The 22,701-nt window shown below is 42.4% G+C and overlaps 1 protein-coding gene across 4 annotated transcripts in view; it reads left to right on the top strand.

Annotated features, from left to right (window-relative positions):
- LCLAT1 (lysocardiolipin acyltransferase 1) overlaps positions 1-22,701 on the top strand; it is a 208,508-nt gene that overhangs the window by 174,316 nt on the left and 11,491 nt on the right. For 2 of the 4 annotated variants that reach the window (XM_089777483.1, XM_006118066.3), the window contains one exon: positions 14,060-17,890. The exons of 1 other annotated variant lie outside the window; for it this stretch is intronic. In XM_089777483.1, the coding sequence (XP_089633609.1) occupies positions 14,060-14,559 (500 nt within the window). In that variant the 3' untranslated portion in view covers positions 14,560-17,890. Of the gene's footprint in view, positions 1-14,059; positions 17,891-22,701 lie in introns of those variants that run through there. One more of the 4 variants, XM_089777484.1, reaches the window with a different exon arrangement.

Genomic DNA, 22,701 nt, shown 5'->3' with positions numbered 1-22,701 from the left:
TTACTGTGTGTTTTAGTTCCAAAAGAGTGGTACTATTACAGTTTTGTGAGCTTACTTCAAGATACAGGATTATTGGTGTAAGGTCACTGCTTTCCTGGCAGAAGGGAAAGGGTGGTGTACTGAATGGGTGGTGTACTTGATCAGCCAACCACCTTTCAAATCAGTACCATAAAACAAGAGAGGAATAAACTAATGCCCTGGACATTTTTCCCAGAAATTCACAACATTAAATTAGTGTTTAATTGAAATTAACCTTGAGTTGTTTGTACATGTCAGGATCTTAATGATTAAATATCTCTAACCATCCTTTATCACTCTTTACGAATACTTTATTTATTTATTTATTTTTTACAGAAGTTGTGTGGCCAACTCTAACTTTTTTATTCCACTTTTTCATTTTTTTTAGCTGTTTTACAAATATTTCTGTTAGAGAGCAGCAGTAAATCTAGGGACTTTATTGCAGTAAAGTGAATTAATCACAATTATTCTTAAAATAAAAATACTTATATCTGAATTTATGGGCTGTTTACCAGGCAATTTATATTAAAACTTAGAATAGTTTGGGCAGATGTATACCACTACTTCAGAATCTGACTAGTCCTTGCTAGGTAAAACATCATGTTCGGTTTTAATATAGAACATTCCACAGCTAACTTGTGTCGATAGCTATAGGGACATACATTGTCAGCTCTCACAATACAGTAATAGGACTATGAAAGCTTTTAACTTACAAAACCTTGCTCTGTGTGTGTGTGTGTGTGTGTGTGTGTGTGTGTGTGTGTGTGTGTGTGTGTGTGTGTGTGTGTGTGTAAAAAAGACATTCAACAGAGGAGGCTAGGAAAATGTGAGTGTACAGCATGGGGGAGAATAAAACAAGGTGTTTTCTTTATGTGGTGTTGACAAATGTGTCTTGCAAGTGATGGAGTGAAAACCCAGTGAGTTAGTTATGCCTAATCATACTTAGTGACTGTGTTAGTGACTGAACATAATGTGTTCCTTTTATCATCTCCTTCCCTCCTCAATCTGCCTTCTCCCCCACACTCCGCATGTGTTTTATTTATGGCTCAATGAGCTCTGGCTCCGTAATTCATACAGTTGCACTTCAGAGACAGGGAAGGAGGAAAGAGCATTGCTCTGAAGACTAAAGTGCAGCTGCCAGGTTGGCATTCTCATAAATGCAACCACTTTGTCACCAGCACAGCAGCCAGCTCGCCAGTCTTCATTGAGCTCTTGCCTCCCTCGTGTTCTTCAATGTCTCTCTTTAACACCCCACAAAGTACGTTTGTAAAGGTAATACGAATTTGCAAAGCTGACAGTTGTCAGTGCATGGTCTTGTGGGCTACAGTTTGGTCAAGGTCTGGGTGCTTGGGGGGGGCAGAGTAGATGTATTTTTAAGACATTAATAGAGCAAGTGAAATAAAGCTCAGCAAATGGATTTGAGTACAGTAGTCTAGTGTTCTTGTTTGTTCTGTAAATGGTAGGTGAAAGCAGCTTCAGCTGGACAAGCAATCTCTGTAAGCTGATTCTCCCAAGATTCTGGATAGTACCTAGTATCTATTTTTATTCTATCTTACCCACTGCTCAGAGCGAGAAAGTTTAGTACCGGTTTAACATTTGATGTATCTTTTAGCTTGCACTAGCAGGGAGATCCACACTCATTTTTCTTCTTCCTACTCTGTTCCTGTAATGGAACTATATTATACTGTGTTCCTTTTCTTGGTTGGAGGTGTTTTGGGGTGATGGGAGGAGGAAGCTACCGACATCACTAAGGAGAATGCCACCATCACTCACGTTAAGATAGTAGGTAGCAATGATTGTTGAGATCTAGCCATTTGTACTGTCTCCGTGGGTGCTCCAGGGCCACAGCACCAGTGTTCCCTCTAATTTTTTCCAACCAATTTTTACGTGCACTGAGGCATGTGTGAATGTGCACCAGCAGTGGGGAAAAAAAACCAAGCTGTGGGTGCTCAGCTAATCAGCTGGGCAGCGCTGAACTCTCTCTTGAGTGGCTACACAAGTGCACAGCTTACAGGGAACACTTGAGAGCACCCACCGAAAAAATAGTGAGTATTTATCACCTACTGACAGCCAGCTCCCCTCCCTTCACCAGTGCCTCCTGCCCAACATCTCCTCTTCCCTCCCAATGCCTACTGCAGACAGCTGTAGTGTGGCATGCAGGAGACGTTGGGAGGGGATGGGAAGAGGCAGAGTGGGAACTCCAGGGAAGAGGTGGAGACAGAACCTGGAGCAAAACGGGTGTGGGAAGACATAGGATGGGGTGGGGACTTGTTGAAAAGGGTCAGGTAAGGACAGGGCCTGGGATTGAATGAGGGTGAGGGGTTGAGCACCCCTGGGCCCAGAAGAAGGCAGTGCCTGTGTGTCTAACCATGGTATTTGTAGTCGTTCTTAGGTCTGGTCTACACTACAAAGTTAAATTGACTTAAACCAAGTTTCATCAATCTGGTTGCATATGTTAAATCTGTACTCTACTAACATATGTGCTCCATTACAGCCATGCAGTAACACTACCTCTCTAAATGATGGTGAGCCATGGTTGATGTACTAACATCATGACAGGAGCATACATGCGGCTTTGTCTATTTCGACCCAAACAGTCCATGAAACATCCCACAGTGCCCAGTGCTGACTGCTCTGGTCCCAGTTGTAAGCTCCACTGCCCAGGGCTTATGGAGGCCAGACGCTACCCTTGCTTTGCTTTAAAGCCCCATATAGCTTGCTTGTGTTCAACTTATCAAGTGGTCCAGATCGTTGTTTATCACTGTAAATGTAAATAGGAATCAACATTGAAGGATATGTTTCTAGCAGGGTCCTACAGGGATCTATTGTTGGCCCTCTGCTATTTAATACTTTTATCAACGACCCGGAAGAAAACATAAAAGCGTCACTGATAAAGTTTGCAGATGAGCCCAAAATTGGAGCAGGATAAATACCAGAGAGGACTGGTCAGCAATACAGCATGATCTAGATTGATTGGTAAATTGGGATGTATAAACAGGAATCTCAAATAGGAGCTTAGTAATTATTTTATATTTGTTTTTGGCATTGGTGCAACCACTCCTGGAATCTTGTGCCCAGTTCTGCTGCCCATGGTTGAAGAAGGATATTGATAAGTTGTGGAGAGTTCAAAGAAGAGCCACCAAAAATAAAAGAAGGGAAGGACTGGAAAAACATGCCTTATGGTTAGAGCCCTATCAAATTCACGGTCCTTTTTAGTCAATTTCATGGCCATGGGGTTTTAAAAATCATAAATGTCATGATTTCCCCTATTTAATAAATTTCATAGTATTGTAATTATAGGGGTCCTGACCCAAAAATGAGTTGTGGGGAGACCCTTAGTGGCGGCCCGTCAATACAAGCGAATTGGGTGGTCGCTTAGGGCACCAAGATAAACGGCCATTGAGGGCTTTGGAGGCGGGGATGCCGATCGCACGTTTCGCCTAGGGCGCCAGTTGCCAGCAGCTCGTGTATGGCCACTCCTGGCCACCCTTACTTCTGGTCTGCTGCTGGTGGTGGGGAGGATGGGGCTGCCTTCGGAGCTGGACAGTTGGGGTATGTCTACACTTGCCCCCTAGTTCGAACTACGGAGGCAAATGAAGCATACCGAAGTTCCTAATGAAGCACGGGATTTAAATATCCCATCCTTGATTAGCATATTCACGGCTGGTTGCCATTTTAAAATGCCGGTAGCCCGAATTAACTCGCTGCATGTAGACACGGTAGTCCGATCCAAAATCCTTCTCTCGAATTAACTGTTACTCCTCATTGCAATGAGGAGTAACAGTTAATTGAAATGAGGAGTAACAGTTAATTCGAGGGAAGGGTTTTGGATCGGACTCCCATGTCTACACGCAGTGAGTTAATTCAGGCTACCCGCATTTTAAAATGGCGACCAGCCACGGATATGCTAATCAAGGACAGGATATTTAAATCCCACTCTTCATTAGCAACTTCAGTATGCCTCATTTGCCTTCCTAGTTTGAACTAGGACATACCCTTAGAGAGCAGTGGCTGCTGCCTGGGAGTCCACTCTGAATTCAGAGCCAGCAGCAGTGCAGAAGAAAGGATGGCAATACTATACTATGAAGGGCTGTCCTTAGGCATACGCAGAATAGGAAGTTTCCTAGGGCACCAATATTTCTGGGGCACCACTCTACCAGGACGGACGGAAGCCATGGAGCATGTGTAAGCAGGGACTAAACTACTGCTTGCTATCAGGCAGCTAAAAGGAGAGCTGCCCTGGGGGGTGGGTGTGCTCTCTCCAATTGTTTAGCTCTGCAAGATAATAACTGTTAACTGTTGATATGTAAATACAGCTCATGCCAGGAGGGGGAAGGAATCCGAGGTGTGGTTATGTAAATCCAATTAAGCCAGAGCTGATGGAGGATCAGTGTTGGAATGGAATGTGGTGTATTGTAACTAATTTGGGGCCGTTGTGAGAGTTACAAATCATGCTACCCCTAAATTTGGGAACTGTAAAATATGACAACAGTGTTTGCAGGAGAGACACCATCATCATTGTAAGGGCCTCCCCCTGCCAGAGTTGAGTGAACTGAGTTGGGGTGGAAAGGGCTTGAAGGCTGAGTCAGCCTGCTTCATGCCTTCCAGGGGGGAGCTGAAAGACTGGCTCAACCTGCCCCTTTACCCCTGGTTTTAAGGACAGACCTAAAGCAGACCCCATGAGGAGTCTTTTTGCTAGTCCAGTGGAAGCTGGAATCTTTTGCCAGCCTAGGTGGTAGCTAAAGAGCTGAAATTACTGGTTTGGCCGAGAGCCAGACCCATTGCAGCCAGTGGAGCAGCTGGCGGAAATGACCAGCTAGCGGGAGCAGCCAGCGGACTACAGGGCTACGCTGGCAGCTTCTTGCGCAAGAACAGCTGTTCTTTCTCAAAAACTTGCCGGCTGTCTACACTGCACAAGCGTTCTTCCAGAAGTAAATTTACAGTACGGTGTTGGAAAACAGGGCTTCTTCCGGAAGAGTTATTCCTCTCCCCACAAGGAATAAGCCCTCTTGCGCAAGAGCTCTTCCAGAAGAGGCCAGTGTAGACAGGCAACATGAATTTCTTGCACAATAAGCCTCTATGGTTAAAATGGCCATCAGAGCTTTCTTGCGCAAAAGAACGTCTACACTGCCATGGATGCTCTTGCACAAAAGCACATGGCAGTGTAGACGCTCTCTTCTGGAAGACTTTTTGCATAACAACTCTTCCACAAAAGAGTTCTTGCGCAAGAAGCTGCCAGTGTAGACATAGCCCAAGAGTAGCACAAAGGTGGCCTAGCCTCAGGCTCAAGGAGGGGAGTCATCTGGATGATGTGCCAGGGTCTGCACTGACTGGACAGAGCTGTAAGTGGGGTATCTGAAGTGGGGTACAGAGAAAGTTTGGGTAAGTGAACTCTGTTGTGGTACTTTCCCGAGATAATGCCATGTGCCTTCTCTCTCTTTCATTAAAAGTTTCGTTTCTTCACTCAGCCCCAAATTAGTGGGGAAGCATTGCCTCTCAGAGGTGCCCAGGGGTGTGTGAATTTCCCAGGCTACTGGGTGGGGGCTAGAGCTGGTTCTGTGTGAGATGGACACCTAGGCTATGTCTGCACTGGCGGCTTCTTGCGCAAGAACATCTTACGCAAAGGTTCTTGTGCAAGAACTCTTACGCAAGAAAACGTCCACACTGCCATGTGCGAGCTCTGCTTTTGCACAAGAGCATCCGTGGCCGTATGGACGCTCTCTTGTGCAAGAAAGCTCTGATGGCCATTTTAGCCATAGGGCTTTCTTGCGCAAGAAATTCCTGCCGAGCATCCACACAGCCCTCTTGAGCAAGAGGGCTTACACCTGTTAAAAAAGAGCGTAGCTCTTGCACAAGAAGCCTTCTCTTACCACGCTGTCCTGTACATCTTCTTGCGCAAGAGCAGGTGGGCAGTGTGGACGCTTTCTGGAAGAACAGCCATTCTTGCACAATAACCTGCCAGTGCAGACACAGCCCTAGATATTGAACCTGGTCCTGGTTGCTGCCAGGCCTACCTACATGTACCAGCAGGGCTGGGTCCTAGAGAGGGCCGAATGTGCTGCTTGCAGCACAGTCTGAGGGAGGGCATTGGCTGCTGGGGTCTCTGGGAAGGGGAGAGAGGGTAGGGGTGGAAGATCAAGACAGGCATAGGAGCACCAGTTTAATAATCCCGCCTAGGACACCATAAATCCTAAGGACGGCTCTGATGCTATGCCACCCTTACTTCTGCACTGCTACCTGAAAAGATGGGCCCTCAGTCAGCAGCTGCCATGCTCCAGTTACCTAGCTCTAGAGGCAGTGAAGATGTAAGGGTAAAGATACTGCGACACCCCTAAAATAATCCGACCTCCCTGCAACTCCGTTTTGGGACAGTACTCCCAGTTTGGGAGAGGCTGCTCTCTCCTATGAAATTTATACAGTATAAGGTAAAAGCGCACACAACCACCAGATTTCATAGTCCGTGATGCATTGTTAATTACCGTAAATTTGGTAGTTAGCGATAGACTCAAGGAGCTCAAGCTGTCTAGCTTAAGAAAGAGAAGATTTAGTGGTAACTTGATAACAGTCTGTAAGTACTTGTATGGGGGAGAAATATTTAATAATGGCCTCTTCAGTCTAACAGAGAAAGGTATGACATGATCCAATGGCTAGAAGGTGAAGATAGACAAATTCAGAATGGAAATAAGGCACAAAGTTTTACAAATGAGAGCAATTAACTCTTGGAGCAACTTACCAAGAGTTATGGTGAATTCTCCATCACTGACAGCTTTAAATCAAATTTGGGAATTTTTTGAAAAGCTCTACTCTAGCAATTATTTTGGAGACGTTCTGTGACCTGTTATACAAGAGATCTGACTCAATCACAATGGTCCCTTCTGGTTTTGCAATCTACAAAAATCTGTTACATTAGGGGTTTAATAATGGACTTCAAAATCAAAATATAATTTCCTCCCTCTGCCTCCCTCCACCAGGCTTCAAACAGAGGTAGTTCTGATTTATATACTGCTAAATTTGATGTTACACGGAAAGCCTGTATATTGTTTGTTTGTTTAACAGGATGTAGGCACAAAAGTATGTTCATAGCTCAGGAGAATTCAGGATATAACCCATGTCTTTTGCTCATTAAACATCTAGTCTGGAGACCTACAGTTGCAGTTCATAATAGTAACATCTGTAAGTGTACAGTTCCTCCTGTGAAAATAGTCACAATTTTCTATACTGCATGAGAACAGGCCTCATCTCTTCAAACTCCTTCCTGTCTTCAGGTGGGGATATCTTGAGAGCCCATTATGTTGCTGCGGATATGGAAAATTGAATAGGTTCACTTGATCGCTCTCGAGTCAGGGCTTGTACACAGACTTCCTGTGCTCTGTTAATCAAGGCTAGCATTAGCATTTGGCCTTTCTTGTTTGCTTATTTGACAGCTACATTTCTGCAGAAAAGAATCCCAATAACTATTGAGTTGAAAGTGGTGTAGATTAACCCAAACTGCTGTTGCTGTTTTAAAGAGCGATGCATGGGTTATAAATCCTCCCAAGGCTTATACTGCCCATTGATGGTTGTAAATCCTTGAAGTTGCTACCTGCAGATCCTGTGTTTATAAAGGAAAATAACCTAGCATCTTTCAGCAGCCAAGACAGTAACACTTTCCAGAGAGCAGGTTTTAATAGCTTTTGTTTCAATACTCAACACCGTGTGTGGTTGCACGGTAAGATGTAAAAATATTAAATCAGATATTGTCAGATGTCAAGTAGCCTCACTCTGCTAATTACCATCTATGTTTTGATTATGCAACTGGTAAGTTTGTTCAAAAGAATGTCTCAGATGCATGCACCAGCTCTACCTTTTAAATCAAGCAGTCATATAAATTTATTTTTTATATTGTGCCAGTGCCTAAAGTCCCCTAGCTGGGCACAAGTACCCATTGCATTAATGTAGTAAACCCTCCTCCCCCATCCACTCACCCTGCAAAAAAAAAAAAAAAAAAAAAAAGCCAATATCTCAATGTGACTTCACGAGGTGAGCTGTAGAGTGCAAAGCCCTGCAGTCATACAAATTTGAATCATTGTGACCATGAATCAAGTACCATTTTGTGATGTAACAAAGGTTGGGCCAAGATCTGAAGTATTGTGCTTGGTTCTGACAAAAGGGGTAATGATTGGTTTCTAGTCTCAGGTATGTTTAATAAAAGTCATGCATGGGTCACGGGTAGTAAACAAATATTCAAGGCCCGTGACCTGTCCATGACTTCGTGTACTACGTACCCTTGACTCAACTGTGGGTGCTCTGGGGTAAGAGGCAGCTTGGGGGAGCTGTGAAAGCTCTGAGCAGGGGTTGCATTGGTGTGTGGCCCTGGACTCCTGTGGTGCGGGAGGCAGGTACAGAGGCAGCAGTGCAAATCCAGAACCTTTGCTGGTTGAAGATGTAATGGCCACCATTGTGATTGTTCTGTGCAGCATTTGGATTCAGATTTTAAATTTTTGGGTAGTTCCATTCCAGTGTTGAGGCTTGGATCCACCTCTAATTTACAGGCTCACTGAAGGACGCTTGGGGAAGAAAAATTCTATTCAGAATGATCCTTAGAGCTCTCAAAATGCTTACCGTACCTATATAGTAAACCTTTTACTTTGCAATGGCCAGCTCAGTGCTGTTCACTTGCAAGTATGTATTTGTCAGTAATGCCTACTGTGGTAATCTGAGTCACATCTGAAGACCTCCCATCAGTGCTCCAACTCACAACTGAACCTCATGCCACACACCAGGTCTCTGTTGAATCCTTCTATATGCTCACAAGGCGTCTGGGCTGTGTTATCTCAGGAGTTCCTCCCTAAGAACCAAATGTCGCTGTCGGCAGTTCACAATACTTGTACTGGCTCAGTGGGGTGCTCTCGACAAACGAGTTTGAGAGCAGTTTAAAATATTCAAGATCCCGACTCTGTTCATGCTAAGAAAAGCTCCCTAGAACGCAGGCTGACATTATTTAACACAGAGATTTATATGTGATTTCATTCCACCTGGGATAAGCTTGTTTTCAGTCTTGTAAGAAGCCATTGGTTATAAGGATTGAGAAGAGAGAGATTCTAATGGAGCACTTGAGTAATGAATAAAAAATGGCCTTTTCCCCCCCTTCTCTCATAAAAAAACATTTTCCCATAGAGAAATCAAAGTTTTACTGTGGATGGTATAACTTTGGCCCCGAGCCCAGTCAGAATTACTTGTGCCACCTTAAGACTGTAAAGCCTAAAGCTACTGACTTTGCATTGCAGTTATTTTAAGAGAATTGTCATGCACTGGTCAGTCCTGGCAGAAGAACAACCTTAAGTGGAGAACCAATATATCTCAAAGAAGTATTTATAGAAAGAAACTGAGACCGAGGCTTTCAAGATGTTTTGCAGCTTAGTAACTGTGAATTAGCTGGGGACTAAGATACATCTCACTCAACTATTTTGACTTTATTAGCTGTGTTGGAATGATGACGAACAAGCTTTCATAATAAGTTTGCATCTCTGTGCTGCAGTTTCTGTCCTAATGCACTGAAAACAGCATCGCTCACTGGGAATGAGTGTCTCATTCCCATTATTGTCTTAGAGCAGTGTTTCTCAAACTAGGGGTCCTGACCCAATGGGGGTCAGAAAGCTATTGGAGGGGGGACATGGTATTGCCACCCTTTCATCTGCATTGCCTTCAGAACTGTGTGGCTGGAGAGCAGTGACTACGGACCAGGAACCTATCTCAGAAGGCTGCACTGCCACCAGCAGCAGTACAGATGTAAGGGTGGTATAGTATAAGAAAGGGGGATCATGACTGCATGAAATATTTTCAAAGGGGGGGAAGGGCTAGCAAAAAAAGGTTTGAGTCTCCCTGTCTTGGAGGACTCCGAAAGCTGCTACAATTGATGAGTGTATCCTGATCAACTGAAATGCCTCTTCTTCATCCTTTTACTCTCACTTTCTTGATTGTCTTAACTTAGGGAATGGTTAAAATTAAATTTCAAGTGTGAAACACCCACTTGGTTCCTTCTGGTTCCCCCTCCCCTCTCACTAATAATATTCATAACTACATAAAAGTGAAGAAGAATCTTCAGAACTTAATAAAAACCAATTTTCTGAAACTTGCCTCATTAAGCCCAGACAACTAGTCTGAGCTACAAACAAGTACTCTAGCCTTATTCAATTATTGCCTCATTGGAAACAGACAGTGTTAATTAGAGCAACATGGCTCTTAAGCCGCATTATTGCTTGCACTTGAAATGTGTGAAAGTGGTGGCTTTAAGAAGAGATTTAAATTTGGGGAGGAAAATACTGTCTGCTGCCTGACTAACCTATGTACATCCCCCATAGTAGTAGTAAGCTGCAGTTTGATGCAATTCCCATGAATGACATTCTGCCCCACTTAAGAGTCAACTGGGCTATCCTCCCATGCAGATAAAGCTGCGAGCAGCTCTAGAGCTATGCAGTAAGATGTAGGTAGGAGATAACATGCAGGAATTGAAACAAAGCCCAATTATCTAAAACATCTCCATGTTTCCATTCTTGTACTCAGCCCTAGGAGTGCTCTCCTCCTAGGATAACCTGCCTTCTTTAAAAATTAATTTGGATGACTTCGACCTTAGTTCACTCCTTAATATGTAGTCTCCTCTCCACTTTCTGGTTGGTCCCAATGTCATTCCTTATTTGTCCGCTGTAGGCCCCCCTTAGCTGCTTCTAGCATATGGCCTGTCCCCACCCTATCTGGCGCTTTGTCCAATTTTGGTTGCCCTGTAGCTCTTCAGTACTCAATCCCCCACTCTGTCCACTATCACCTTCCTCCTTTTGCCTGCAATTTCCATTCTCTGAACCACATGTTCTTAGTCAGTTTCCTCTCTGCACCTAAGATGAGCCTGTGTTGGGGAGGGGGGAGACAGAGGCAGCAATAAGGAAATGGTTGCAGTGAAAGTGTGCGGAAGTGGGTGCCAGTTTCTGGGTCTTACTGTATCTTTCACAGTAAAACTCGAAAGCGGGTTCATTCATGTAGCAATTGGCCATGATAACATTGCCCTTTTCATGTTAATAACTGTCACTGATGCATCAATGGAAAACATTCAGAACTTTTTTGTTAAGGCATGCAGCGTGGATCCAGCAGCTGACTGCGGATAATAATAGGAAAAGGCAGGCTCCTTTCAATAGCTATTAAATAATTGGCTGGAAATTGTCATCGCCACATACTTGCCCTGCCTGAGAATTAAAACCTCTAAGACAAGGGGCACGTTTAGAAGTCTCTATTCCTTCTGCATATTAAGTCATGTGTTTCTGTATTTCCTCTATCTATCTGATATGTTTCTATGCTATTTGGTATGCTTGAGCCTGTCTTTGAAGTGCCAGAGTCATTTCTTCTGAAGTTGTCCTGCATTTATCACCAGAATATGTTAGGCCGGGTAACATGGTCTAATCATCTAAATATGTGGCTGGGAGTCAGGAGACCTGGTGTCTGGCCTGAGTCCCTGCGTAAGTCTTTTAGCCAGTCTTTACCTCAGTTTCCCATCTGTAACTTAGGAAAACATTTCTGATCCCGTTTGTGCAAAATGCTTTGAGATCAGCGCTGCATAATTAATTTACGGAATCAAAGGTGTGTTAGGCACTTTTCAGTATAAGTAAGGCCTTCTCTCTGCTCTGAAGGTTTCTGTCTAATGTCAGACATGATGCAACAAAGGAGGTGATGAATTTAACAAAATAGTAGTGAGGAGTTGTGTAAGAAACAGAATGGGCATCAGTCAGACTGCGTGAATATTCAGCAAAGGCTAGTTAAAAGAAAACTAGATGTCACACAGGAGAGGTATATGGAGGTTTTGCGCAAAAAGGAAACATACATACTTTGTTTTTGCGCAAAATCCCCTTGTGCAAAAATGGAATGAAAGAGTATGCAAATGAAGCATGAGAAAATGCTAATCCATGCTTCATTTGCATTGCCTCTTTTGGCAAAGCATGTAGTATAGACAAATCTTGTCTTTTTAATTTCAAACTCAACCTATTATGCTCTGAGACTGCCAACGCTGTAAAAAGGCAACACCAGATGAATTACACTGCTGGCAGAACTTAATGTTAATGTCACATTGAGTGCACTGGGCACCTATTTTTAGGTCCGTTTTAAACTAGCCAAGATTTTTTGCTTTCTCAAATCTAAAAAGAATGTTTTCTGGTCTGAAGCTGCAGGGTGAGAGGGATATTTGGAGAGGACATTATTCTATAAAAAGAGTAACACTCATCCTAGCATTTGTCCAAGCAAGTGGATTGATTTGATTAGTGATAGAAGGGTTGGGTCCTTTTGTCACTGTCCCTCTTTAATTGCTAGCCCACAATTGCCTTTTAAACTGCATTCAAAAATGTAGCTATACCCATTTTGACCAAAATCTCTTTATATCCCAGATTTGTACTTTATTGTGGACTTTCCAGATCAGGTATGATACTGCCTCTGCCTCGGGCAAAGGCCATTTCTAGCAGGCACTCAGAGCACTGACTACAGGCCGTCCTTGTTAAAAGTCCAAGATACATTCCAAAAAACTTGGACTTATAGGAAAAAAAACTTCGTGGGGAATTTTTTTTCCTTCAGCTGACTTTCATTTGCACTGATTGTTTTGATTTTGGTTTGGTTTGGTTTTTTTGTGTGACTTAAGAGTGGGGAATGAGAGGACTTATAATGCATCAGTTCTTATAAGTGTCAATGACTTAAGTGCGAAATGGATGTGTTCTGGGGCAACTTATAGCAGGGGTTCTCAAACTTGTGATACCGTGACCCCCTGCTCTGTTGTTCGCAACCCCCCAGGGAGTTGGGACCCACAGTTTGAGAAATGCTGACTTATAGCATGGACACCCTGTAGTTACGTGTAAAGGGGGTGTGTTCACTGCATACAGTCCCTGCAAAGTTGACCCCCTATTCCCTAAAATGCAGCAAAGAGACTCCTGATTTAATGAACTTCTGATAATTTTTCTGATGTATATTTGTATGCGCTCCCCTCACCCCAAGATCGTCAATAAATTAGGATTGTACTTGAGGCCTGCTCTGAGTCAAATTTTAAACTGGATTCTTTTGCAACCATTGTAGTTATTGTACAAGTGTTATGGTTGCTAGGTCAAACATAATTTCATTTTGCAATGTACTAATGAATGTTCTGCAAAAGTATGTGACCACACTAAAATGGAGTTCTACTTTGACTTAAGAAAGATCAGGAATGTGTATTCTAATCTATCATTGAAATAAGATTTTTTTTTTTTACCTGTTCTGTTTTAGAATCCTAGATTAGTATTTCTTCTAGTGAACGTTACTTTGTCCTACAGGTCTATCCTGTTACCCAGAGATAGGGATTTTTTTCAAAAGGGCATTATTAAGGGCCCAAAAGCAAGCTAATCTGTTGCAACAGATTTAACCCTAATTAAATCGTCTTATAATATGAGCTATGAGAGAAGGCTGAAAGTATTGGGCTTGTTTAGTTTGGAAAGGAGAAGACTGAGAGGAGACATGATAGCGGTTTTCAAGTATCTAAAAGGGAATCACAAAGAGGAGGGAGAAAAATTGTTCTCCTTAGTCTTTGAGGATAGGACAAGAAGCAATGGGCTTAAACTGCATAAAGGGAGGTTTAGATTGGACGTTAGGAAAAACTTCCTAATTGTCAAAGTGATTAAACACTAGAATAAATTATCTGCGGGGGTTGTGGAATCTCCATCTCTGGAGATATTTAAGAGCAGGTTAGACAGACACCTGTCAGGGATGGTCAATTCTAGGTGGTGCTTGGTCCTGCCGTGGGGGCAGAGGACTGGACTCGATGACCTCTCAAAGTCCCTTCAAGTTCTCGTGTTCTATGATTCTATAGAAAACAACAGGACAAAACCTATTAGAATGAACTATTATATAATTATAAGTAGAATACTTGTATTTGCTAATGAATATTTTTTAATTCTACCATGATTTTTTGACATGTAACCTGAAGATCTAATTAGTGGTAATTGTCCTGGAAACTTGACTGTTGCCGTGTCTAAGTTTATCTTGTTCTAAAATATGTTTCTTGTAGGTAATAATCTCGATGCTATCCATGACATAACAGTGGCATACCCTCAAAATATTCCACAAACAGAGAAGCACCTACTTAATGGAAACTTCCCAAGGGAAATACATTTTCACGTTCATAGGTATCCAATACAGACTCTGCCAACTTCCAGGGAAGAGCTGCAGATCTGGTGCCAGAAGCGTTGGGAAGAGAAAGAAGAGAGACTCCAATTGTTCTATGAAGGTGATAAGTACTTTGATGTAACAGGGCGAAGCATAATCCCACCTTGTAAATCCGAACTCAGGGTCCTAGTGGTTAAATGCATCTCGCTTCTGTATTGGACATTGTTCACACTAGCTGTGTTTGTGTTGCTGTACCTGTACAGCTTTGTGAGATGGTATTGTGTGACTGTGACTGTCATTTTTGTTGTTCAACAAAAAATATTTGGTGGGCTGGAAATAATTGAACTTGCATGTCATCAATATTTTAATAAACGACAGAATGGATATAGAAAAGCGGAATAACCAGTCTAGTGCTATAATGGGAGAGAAAGGTAATGGATGTTTTTGAGACTTATTACAGACTTTGTAAACAGGGAAACATTTTTGCATGAGAATTGTAAGTCTTTTTTTACTACCGCCATTATTTGTTAAAGACACTTTGCACTTATTCTGTGAAAAAGGAAAAAAAAAACTAGTTACTGCTACATGTGAAAATGGTAATTTTTATCTTTGAATGTAATTTCTATATTGCTCTTGCAAGCAGCTAGCGACTGCATCGTACTGTACCTATGAAACAACTTGCTGGATTATTTAACAATCATTAGGATGTTAATAAATGTGATGTACACTGAACTTTTTAAAACTGCAGGTCCAAACTGTCCAGCTAAGGGAGACAGATCTATGATTCCTGTACAATCATGTTGGCACCAGGCTTGCTTCTTTAACAACTTACCTGTGTGCACATGCACACAGTCCTAACATTTTCAATTTTATTTTAAACCCTTGTCTCACAAACTTTCCCAAACAAGACTTAGTATACTGCTACCCAGCCTAGGTGAAGATGAGAAACTGATGTGGATTCTAATTTGGGTCTCATTTTGGGGTGCAGATAAGGCTATCCACTCTGTCCTAGTGTGACTCCAAATTGATTTTTTGCAAGACCTGCTTTGCTGTTGTGGGTATGTTGTATTTATTCACACCTGGCATCTTTTTAATTTCTCCCTATAGAAGAAACATATCTGAAAACAAGTGTTTTTCATACAAGGTGAGAGGTCTTGAGTTTGAAGCTATTACTCTCGCTTTTAAAATGTTTCCTTCATTATTTTAATTTTCAGCATTCACCATAGGAAGACTGATGTGCATATAGAAAAAAACAGCTCTAAAATTCAACCAAGGCTACAATTGGTTATCTATAGTTATACGGCAAGAAAAGTGTCTCAGCCTGTCATAGTACAAGTCAGTTAAGCTACAGTATTTCTCTTCCCAAACGATATCCTTCTTGACCAGCCAATCACATCATTCCTCTTTAATTCAGGCCACTCCTCTGCATAATCTTTCACTTGTTAGACTCTTCCATTGAAACTTTATGCAAGATCCTTTCCTTTTATGTGGCATTGGTGGAAAGCCAGAGAAATCAAAGGATATAGGCCTTTCAAATCCTTACAAGGTGGAGGGGGCTGAATCTTTCTGATGTGGTTCGGTCCTAGTCACCTAAGAGGAATAACATTCATAGCGGCATAGTATACGGAATAAAAAAATTCCAGCACTTAAATTCCTGTGCTTGACTTTGGCAGTCAGCCTCAAAACAATGTCTTGCTTTGTGTATTCTTCCACTGTCATAGAATACTCCTTACTTACTAAACACTTTCTATTTGCTACACAAATGACTCTGAAGTTGCTTGTGCTATATTAAGTTAGTGTGGCTGAGCATTTGGAATTATATTACTTTGAAATGCAGCTATGTGGCACGAAGAGTTTGTCATATAGAAAGCTAAACTGCTCAAATATTGGTTTACCATGGCACACAAATCATTTTTCTATTAAATCTCAATATTAGGCATGTTCTTCAAAGCATTTGAATCTAGGCCCACTGTTGGGTGAAATTGCCTACCTATATTTAACTGTCCCTTCTAAGGTGACAGCTGTTTTTAATCCCTGCTCATAGTGACTAATTAGTTATTATGCACAAGTACTTGAAGCCATCTGTTTTACTCCATGACATTTTTTAAAATCTTTTTTCTTTTCTAAAAATGGCTTCTAATTTAGGCTTAAGTCTCTTAACTTCCTCTTGTTATATTTAGAAATGTGTGAATAAATAGTTTGATGGCTAGCATTGTATTGTCGTGAATACAGCAGAAAAAGAAGCTCTTTCCACGCTAAATGGGATGTTTTTAATGCAGTTCTACTATAGAAAAAGTATACCTGCTGTTTACATTTATATACCAACATTTTATTTACGATAACACTAAATTTTGGTTTAACTCCCTGCACTTTCATCTATCTCAAATCCTGCAATGGGAGAAAAAAAATCTTTTTATATCTAATTTAAAGGTGATCTAAAAGGCTTTTTTACCTGTCCAAGGCTTGAGCTGCTCATTCACACCTGTAATAACAATGATACTATAAAGGATAGTAGCCCTTAAGGGGATACTATCGATCCCATTGAGATCAAATTTGTAATATACCCTTAATGTGGGAACCATCCTCCAAATTATAACTTGAATTTTTCTTGTGTAATCACCATTTGCCTTCTTTTAATGAAGAGCCACAAGGGTCAGGTCCTGTAAAACACTTCCTGTTAAATTGCCTGACTGTGCATGGTAAGTACAAACCCCATTTCTCACAAGCAAAGTTATTACTCAGGCTGATGTACAAATGTTGAAGTTAACCAAAAAGTCACATCTAGTTTCAGATCAATAAGAGATATAAGGAGGAGAGATTATTTGAAGCCCAGGTAGTGTAAAAAAAATGGAGAAAATTGGTGGAAGGCAGGAGAAGCCTTGCTCAACAGATCTAATCAGAAAATGGGGAAAACTCTCTGGGGAAATTATCATTTTCCTCTTTATCAAAATGTCTCTCTTATCTGGCCAACTTCCAAGAGACTTTTTATTCCCCCTTGTTTGTTTGGCTGAAGCTCCATACATAAAGAGGGCCCAATTGCTCTCTCTTTAACATCTCTTGCCTTTGAAATGTTTCTGTTGCTGCTGGATTGGAAGACTGGTGTTCTGGGAATTAACACACAACTGAGTTTTCAGGGGAAGCATATGGGCAGCAAGAGACCTCTCAGTTCATTAGCACAGTTTCTCAGAGCTATTGTTCTCTCTACTCCCAATGGCTATGTTCTGGTGTGTTTTACAATCACTCTACTGGGTTAACATGTCTGTTAATCTCACATTTCTTGAGATAAATAATGAGCTTAACTTGCCTTTTAGAGGTGCTTTTAATTTTCCTTAGTCAAATGTTTTCTTATCAGAATTGTGGGTCTCCTTCTCTTTGATCAGGCAGAGGTTGAACAGCTCACTCTGTGTTTACCAGGCTCCTTCATCAGAGTGAGACACCGAGATCTTGTGTTGAATGTTCATAATACAGAAACCATAGGTGGGTCTGTACGGTGTTGTGTTGATCATACTAACTGTAGTGTCTAGTTTTGTGCACTACACCAGTCTCAGTTGTTTCCAAAAAGCAATCTGTGTTTTTATAGCTTCATTTTATAAGTACGTTGTAAGAAAACAAACACTGGGTTACCACAAATCCACAGAATAGCCTTAGTTTTCAAAGTCCACCGATACGTTAGAATGTTTGAGCCATGTATCTGTTAACTTTCTGTACAGCAACAATAAAGACTTAGCACATTCACGTGTCTCATTTGTTTTCTTGGGCAGAATTTCAGTTCTGTCAGGTGAAGGTATTCCATGTATATCTCTAAGAACAAACTTTCTCTCCCGTCCTACAGCCTTGTATTAACAGAGAGTGATTGCTGTTAAGGGCCACAGTCAAAGTGGTATGGCTATTGGGATATTTCATTATATCCCTGTTCAGTTAATAAATATGAAGTTGGACATACATACAATCTTGCCTAAATTCTTCCTTTTAACTTGTTTGTGGGAATCCAACACAAAACAATACAGAGTATACCACAAGCACAGCTCATTGTTCCCAGGACTGACATACCAACACTGCTAGGAAATAGCTGTGGCCTGGAAGAGCAGGCAGTCTGGGTATTGCATACAGAGAAGCATCCCATTTTAGATGTACCCTATGCATGAGAATTCAATGTGTTTTCATTATGGGATGTTAAAAGGGTCTGTCTAATGGTTACCAAAAGCATCCAGGACCAAACACAAAAAAAAGTCGGGGGGAAACAATTTTTTTCAATTTTTTTATAACCATTTTTAATTCATTTGAACTTTTACAGGTAAATTGGTTAATGTACATTTGCAGAAAGTTAAATGGCTAGGTAGTAAGTGTTTGAGGAGATACATGGTGCTCTTCATATGAAACAAAGGGGTTGAATTTCTGTTTTAAGACCAAAACTCATCCTTAACCACAGCCATGACTGGTAGTTCCACAGCAGAGGCGTTCTGCCCTCTCTAGTAGCTCTATACTAGACAGAAAATGGAAGGAACAGGGACCTTCATAGCTATTTTGAAAACAGGTGTAAAATCTAATGACTTAGGCCTTTTTGATAGGTTCAGAGAATTCAAATAACTCAACAAAAAGCAATTGCTGCTATACCGTGGAATGGGTTGTCTTCTCTTCCTCCCTTTCAGTCTAGATTCAGATTTAAGTAGCATTTTGGGATGATATACAGATCATCTGCTTTACATGACATCAAGAACAACCGATGTAGCCAGGTTCCGGCTTTTCACAGCCCCAATCCCTTTTTACTAGTTAAAAATCCATGGTGCCAACTCAGTAACAGATGAGTCCTTTTATCCCTAGGAGCATCAGCTCTGACTGAATCTGCCTAAATCAGATGTTTCCCAGATGAATTGTTAAATTTTGATTTCTGCACACAGGAGTTGGCTACTTCCCAACAGGGGAGGGAAAAATTTGGTTTCCATTAGTTACCCAACCACAGGTATGTGCAAGAGAATTTTCAGTCAACTGACAGCTGAACTCCTAGAAAGGGGACAGTTAGTGGACCTCCACATCCATCTCTTTCTCGGTTGCAAAGACTGCCTTCATGGGCAGGATGAACAAGCCACTGAGACTGACAACTGCCCTGCATTTTACGTATCACCAATGGGACTCAGTAACGTTTTTTTAATTAAACAAAAGAAAAACTTTGCCTCTGCATAAAATATGAAAAAGGAAACTGACCCTTTATTTGACTTAATTGCAAGGGATTAGGGCCTAAACAAGACAATCTCGCCTGTTCTTTTCATGCCTCCCTGCCAGTGCAGAATTGTTCTCTACAGCATCCTAAATTTTCCTTTAAAAAGCCATGTAATCCTTAGCCCTATTTTGTAGTTGGATATATGATGCCAAGTGCTGCTTCTCTCACCTTTGGTCAAGTAGCTGCAGATTGTTTTGTTTCTGTGTAGTCAAACTATACATCTAGAGGCTCAGTGCTGTTGAGTGAAATCACTGTCAAAACTCCCAGTGATTTTTGGTAGGAGTTGGACTAGGCCCTGAATTTTTTAAAATATTCCTTCATAAGTCAATCCTTCCAGCCCCTTTCATTATGTTTTTTTTCCCCCCTCCGTGTTCCTCAGATTGTGGCTCTGTTAAGTGTCGGAAGGTCCCAGAATGGTGAGTAGTGTTCTAGGAGTAACCTCACCAGAATTAGCCAGGCTGTGCTGCTTCTGCATGAGTGTTGGGACAGGTGCTCACAGGCCGGGCCCTCCTAAGACATGGATTGCTCCTAGACAGCATCATGAGGTGAATTAATTTTCTTCGGTTCCTGCCCTGATCACTGCCCTAATATGTGTCAGTTCAGTGGGAGTAGATCCTGGGCTGGAGGGAAGTGAGGAAATGTGGAGAGAATAGTGCTGAGTGCAATATTCCTGGTAGCCAGAACAGCAAGATCTGGAGAGAAAATGTCAAGAGAAGTAGGTAGGGGCCTTGCTACCCAGCTCAGTGGAGACCAAAGCAAAGCACTTCATTCATTTGCTAGGGCGCAACAAGACCAATGGCCAAAGTGATGGGGTGCCTGATTAGAAAGGGCAGATTACAATTCTGTTTTGATTATTGATAATGTAAATGACTAATAAAAGCAGCACCGTGGCACAGCATAGTACCTTTATGCAGCAAGTTTTAAAAGGGTTTGATGTTCTGGTCTGTATGTTATCCCCACAGAAATGTAGGCTGGTGTTTCCAAAGGAACCTAAGGGAATTGTGGATCCCTCTCCCACTGAGATGTAATTGAAAGGCCACCTCAGCTGCAGTGTTTCTTTCAAAGATGTAGCAGAGCACAGCTGCTGTACAAAGTACAGGTGCTAATGCCGAACACCAGGTCTGGGGTAGACGCTGTGAGCCAGGCCCTTACGCAGTGTCGTCTTGTGGCTAACCTCCTCCTGCCATTTCAGAGACCAGTCCCTATCACAGCTGTTAGGGAAGAATAATGGTGGGTGGAAGAGTGCAGAGGGAAAGGTGTCCAGCCCTGCATTGAGGATTAGTCACTGGGAGCTAAATCATCTTTATTAGCCTCTGCAGCAAACTGTGACATAGGTTTTCCCTGGCATCCTTCTGAGATCACAGTTAGCGAACGTCATAGCCAATATACAGAATGTGGGTAATAAAGAGCAATGAACAAGCAAAAGATGTCTGCTGTTTCTGCCGCCTTCCCACTACAGATGATGAGTTCAGCAGATCTTCCAGCCTCGGCACTGCTTGGCTGCAGCTTACCAAGCAAAAATCTAGGATGCTGCAGAAAGTGGTGGTGATGGCTCCACAAGAGGAGATACTCCTGTGAAGTCAGTATTGAGCAAGTGCCCAAGGCCACTGGGATGCATGAAACATGTTCCAGGGAACATCTAGACTGCAATGACAGTGTGTGACTGCAGCTTGTGTATACCTGAGCTAGCTGAAGTCTAGCTAGATTGTGTCCTGGAGCCCTGAGGCTGTGGCAGCACGAGCTTTAGCACAGGTTAGTCCTACAAGTAATTACTCATGGTACATCCTGGTGGGCTTGGACAGCCAGATTCTGACCGACTGAGATGGCACAGTTGTGCTGTAGCATTGCTGCAAATGTCATGGAGCAAATTCCCTTGGTGTGCCACTTCCTGGACATGTGCCTCTGGCACCGCCTCCCTCAGGACACAGGCCTAGCGAAGGAGGTTAGAAGAGTTCCCCTCCACAACCTGACACCGCTCTGGAGTCCAAGCCCTTCATCTTGGGTGTAACTTAGAGCTGCCCGGAAGCAGCTGTACATAGAGTCAGGGACAGGGCTGGGCCTTGGAGTTTGGGGCACACCTTTTCCTTCCACCTCTCTGATATAGAGAGCAAATGTGCCCCCTAAACTAAATAGACAGGCCAGGTTGCAATTGTCAAGTGTGTCGTGAATCGGCCAGACTGGCAGTCTTTAGGTGGCCAAGAGATTGCTCGCTTTGCAGAAGGCATTAGAAAGGTGTTCCACTCCTGGCTCCGTCACTCACTGTGTGAGCAGGAACCACAGTGTCACTATTGGCTCAATAGAGGTGATGATACTTCCCTCCTTCACAGAGCATTTTGAGAGTTGCTGATTTAATGTCAGCCAGGCATTCTGAGATCCTTAGACGAAAAGTATGGCTGCTAAAGTGTCTTTCTGGGGCTAGCTGCATACTGTATTATCTTATGCGAGTCCAAGCTGTCCTGCTAGCCAGTGTGTCTGTAAGTTAGTGCAGCAACAGATCACTGTTAATTTCAATTGCATTTAAAACCAGGCAGTGGAATCAATCTTGGCCTATTAGACAAAGGCAGGTCGAGGAAATATATTCCCAGATGCCGGAGAAAGAATTTCACTGCAGAGTTAGGGAAGAGTGAAGGGAACCCTGCAAACAAACAAACACTCAATAGCGTCCGTATATAACACTTGAACTGTAATTTTTCCATTTAGCTGTCAGTCACTCTGCTCACTCAGCTTAGGAAACTCGTGTTCCCCTTCCAAAATGACTCCACTGCTCACGCAGAGAGCAAACTGCCAGCGATGCCAAATTTACAGAGTCATTAATTAGGTAAATATGACAGGAAGACACAAAGTGTAAAGTGTTCAAAAAACCAGCGTGACATCACTTCAGACTGTTGACACAGGTACTTTCCATTTATATTCTCCTGCACGGCACACACAGCATGAAGGTGCTTAGTGGACAGGATATTTAATTAATACATCTACACGTATCAAGGTTGCATAACACATGCGGATCGAAAGTCAAATATCCAGCAATTGGGAAAATGTTAGTTCTCCGTGAGGAATCAGCATAGTGGCAAATTTAAACAGGGCTTAATTTCCAGAAGGACAGTGCACAGAGCAGAGGACTAAAAGGCAGAGCAATGCTGCGTTCCAGTCTTGTCACTGGTACTTGGGTCTATGGAGAGGTCATCTATGAACTGAGGCTAGCAAGACTCTTACATGCAGGTTGTACCGATGAATTGACGTTCAGAGACATTGAAGAGGAAAAGAAGGTGAGTGGTTAGGTCAGTGGACTGGGACTTGGGGAGCTAAGTTCAGTTTCTGGCTCTTGC

The sequence above is a fragment of the Pelodiscus sinensis genome, chromosome 3, assembly GCF_052426305.1.
Source record: "Pelodiscus sinensis isolate ZL-2025 chromosome 3, ASM5242630v1, whole genome shotgun sequence".
NCBI classification, from domain to species: Eukaryota; Metazoa; Chordata; order Testudines; family Trionychidae; genus Pelodiscus; species Pelodiscus sinensis.
The sequence above is the reverse complement of the archived record's forward strand: the minus strand, read 5'-3'. Positions and strand labels throughout refer to the sequence as shown.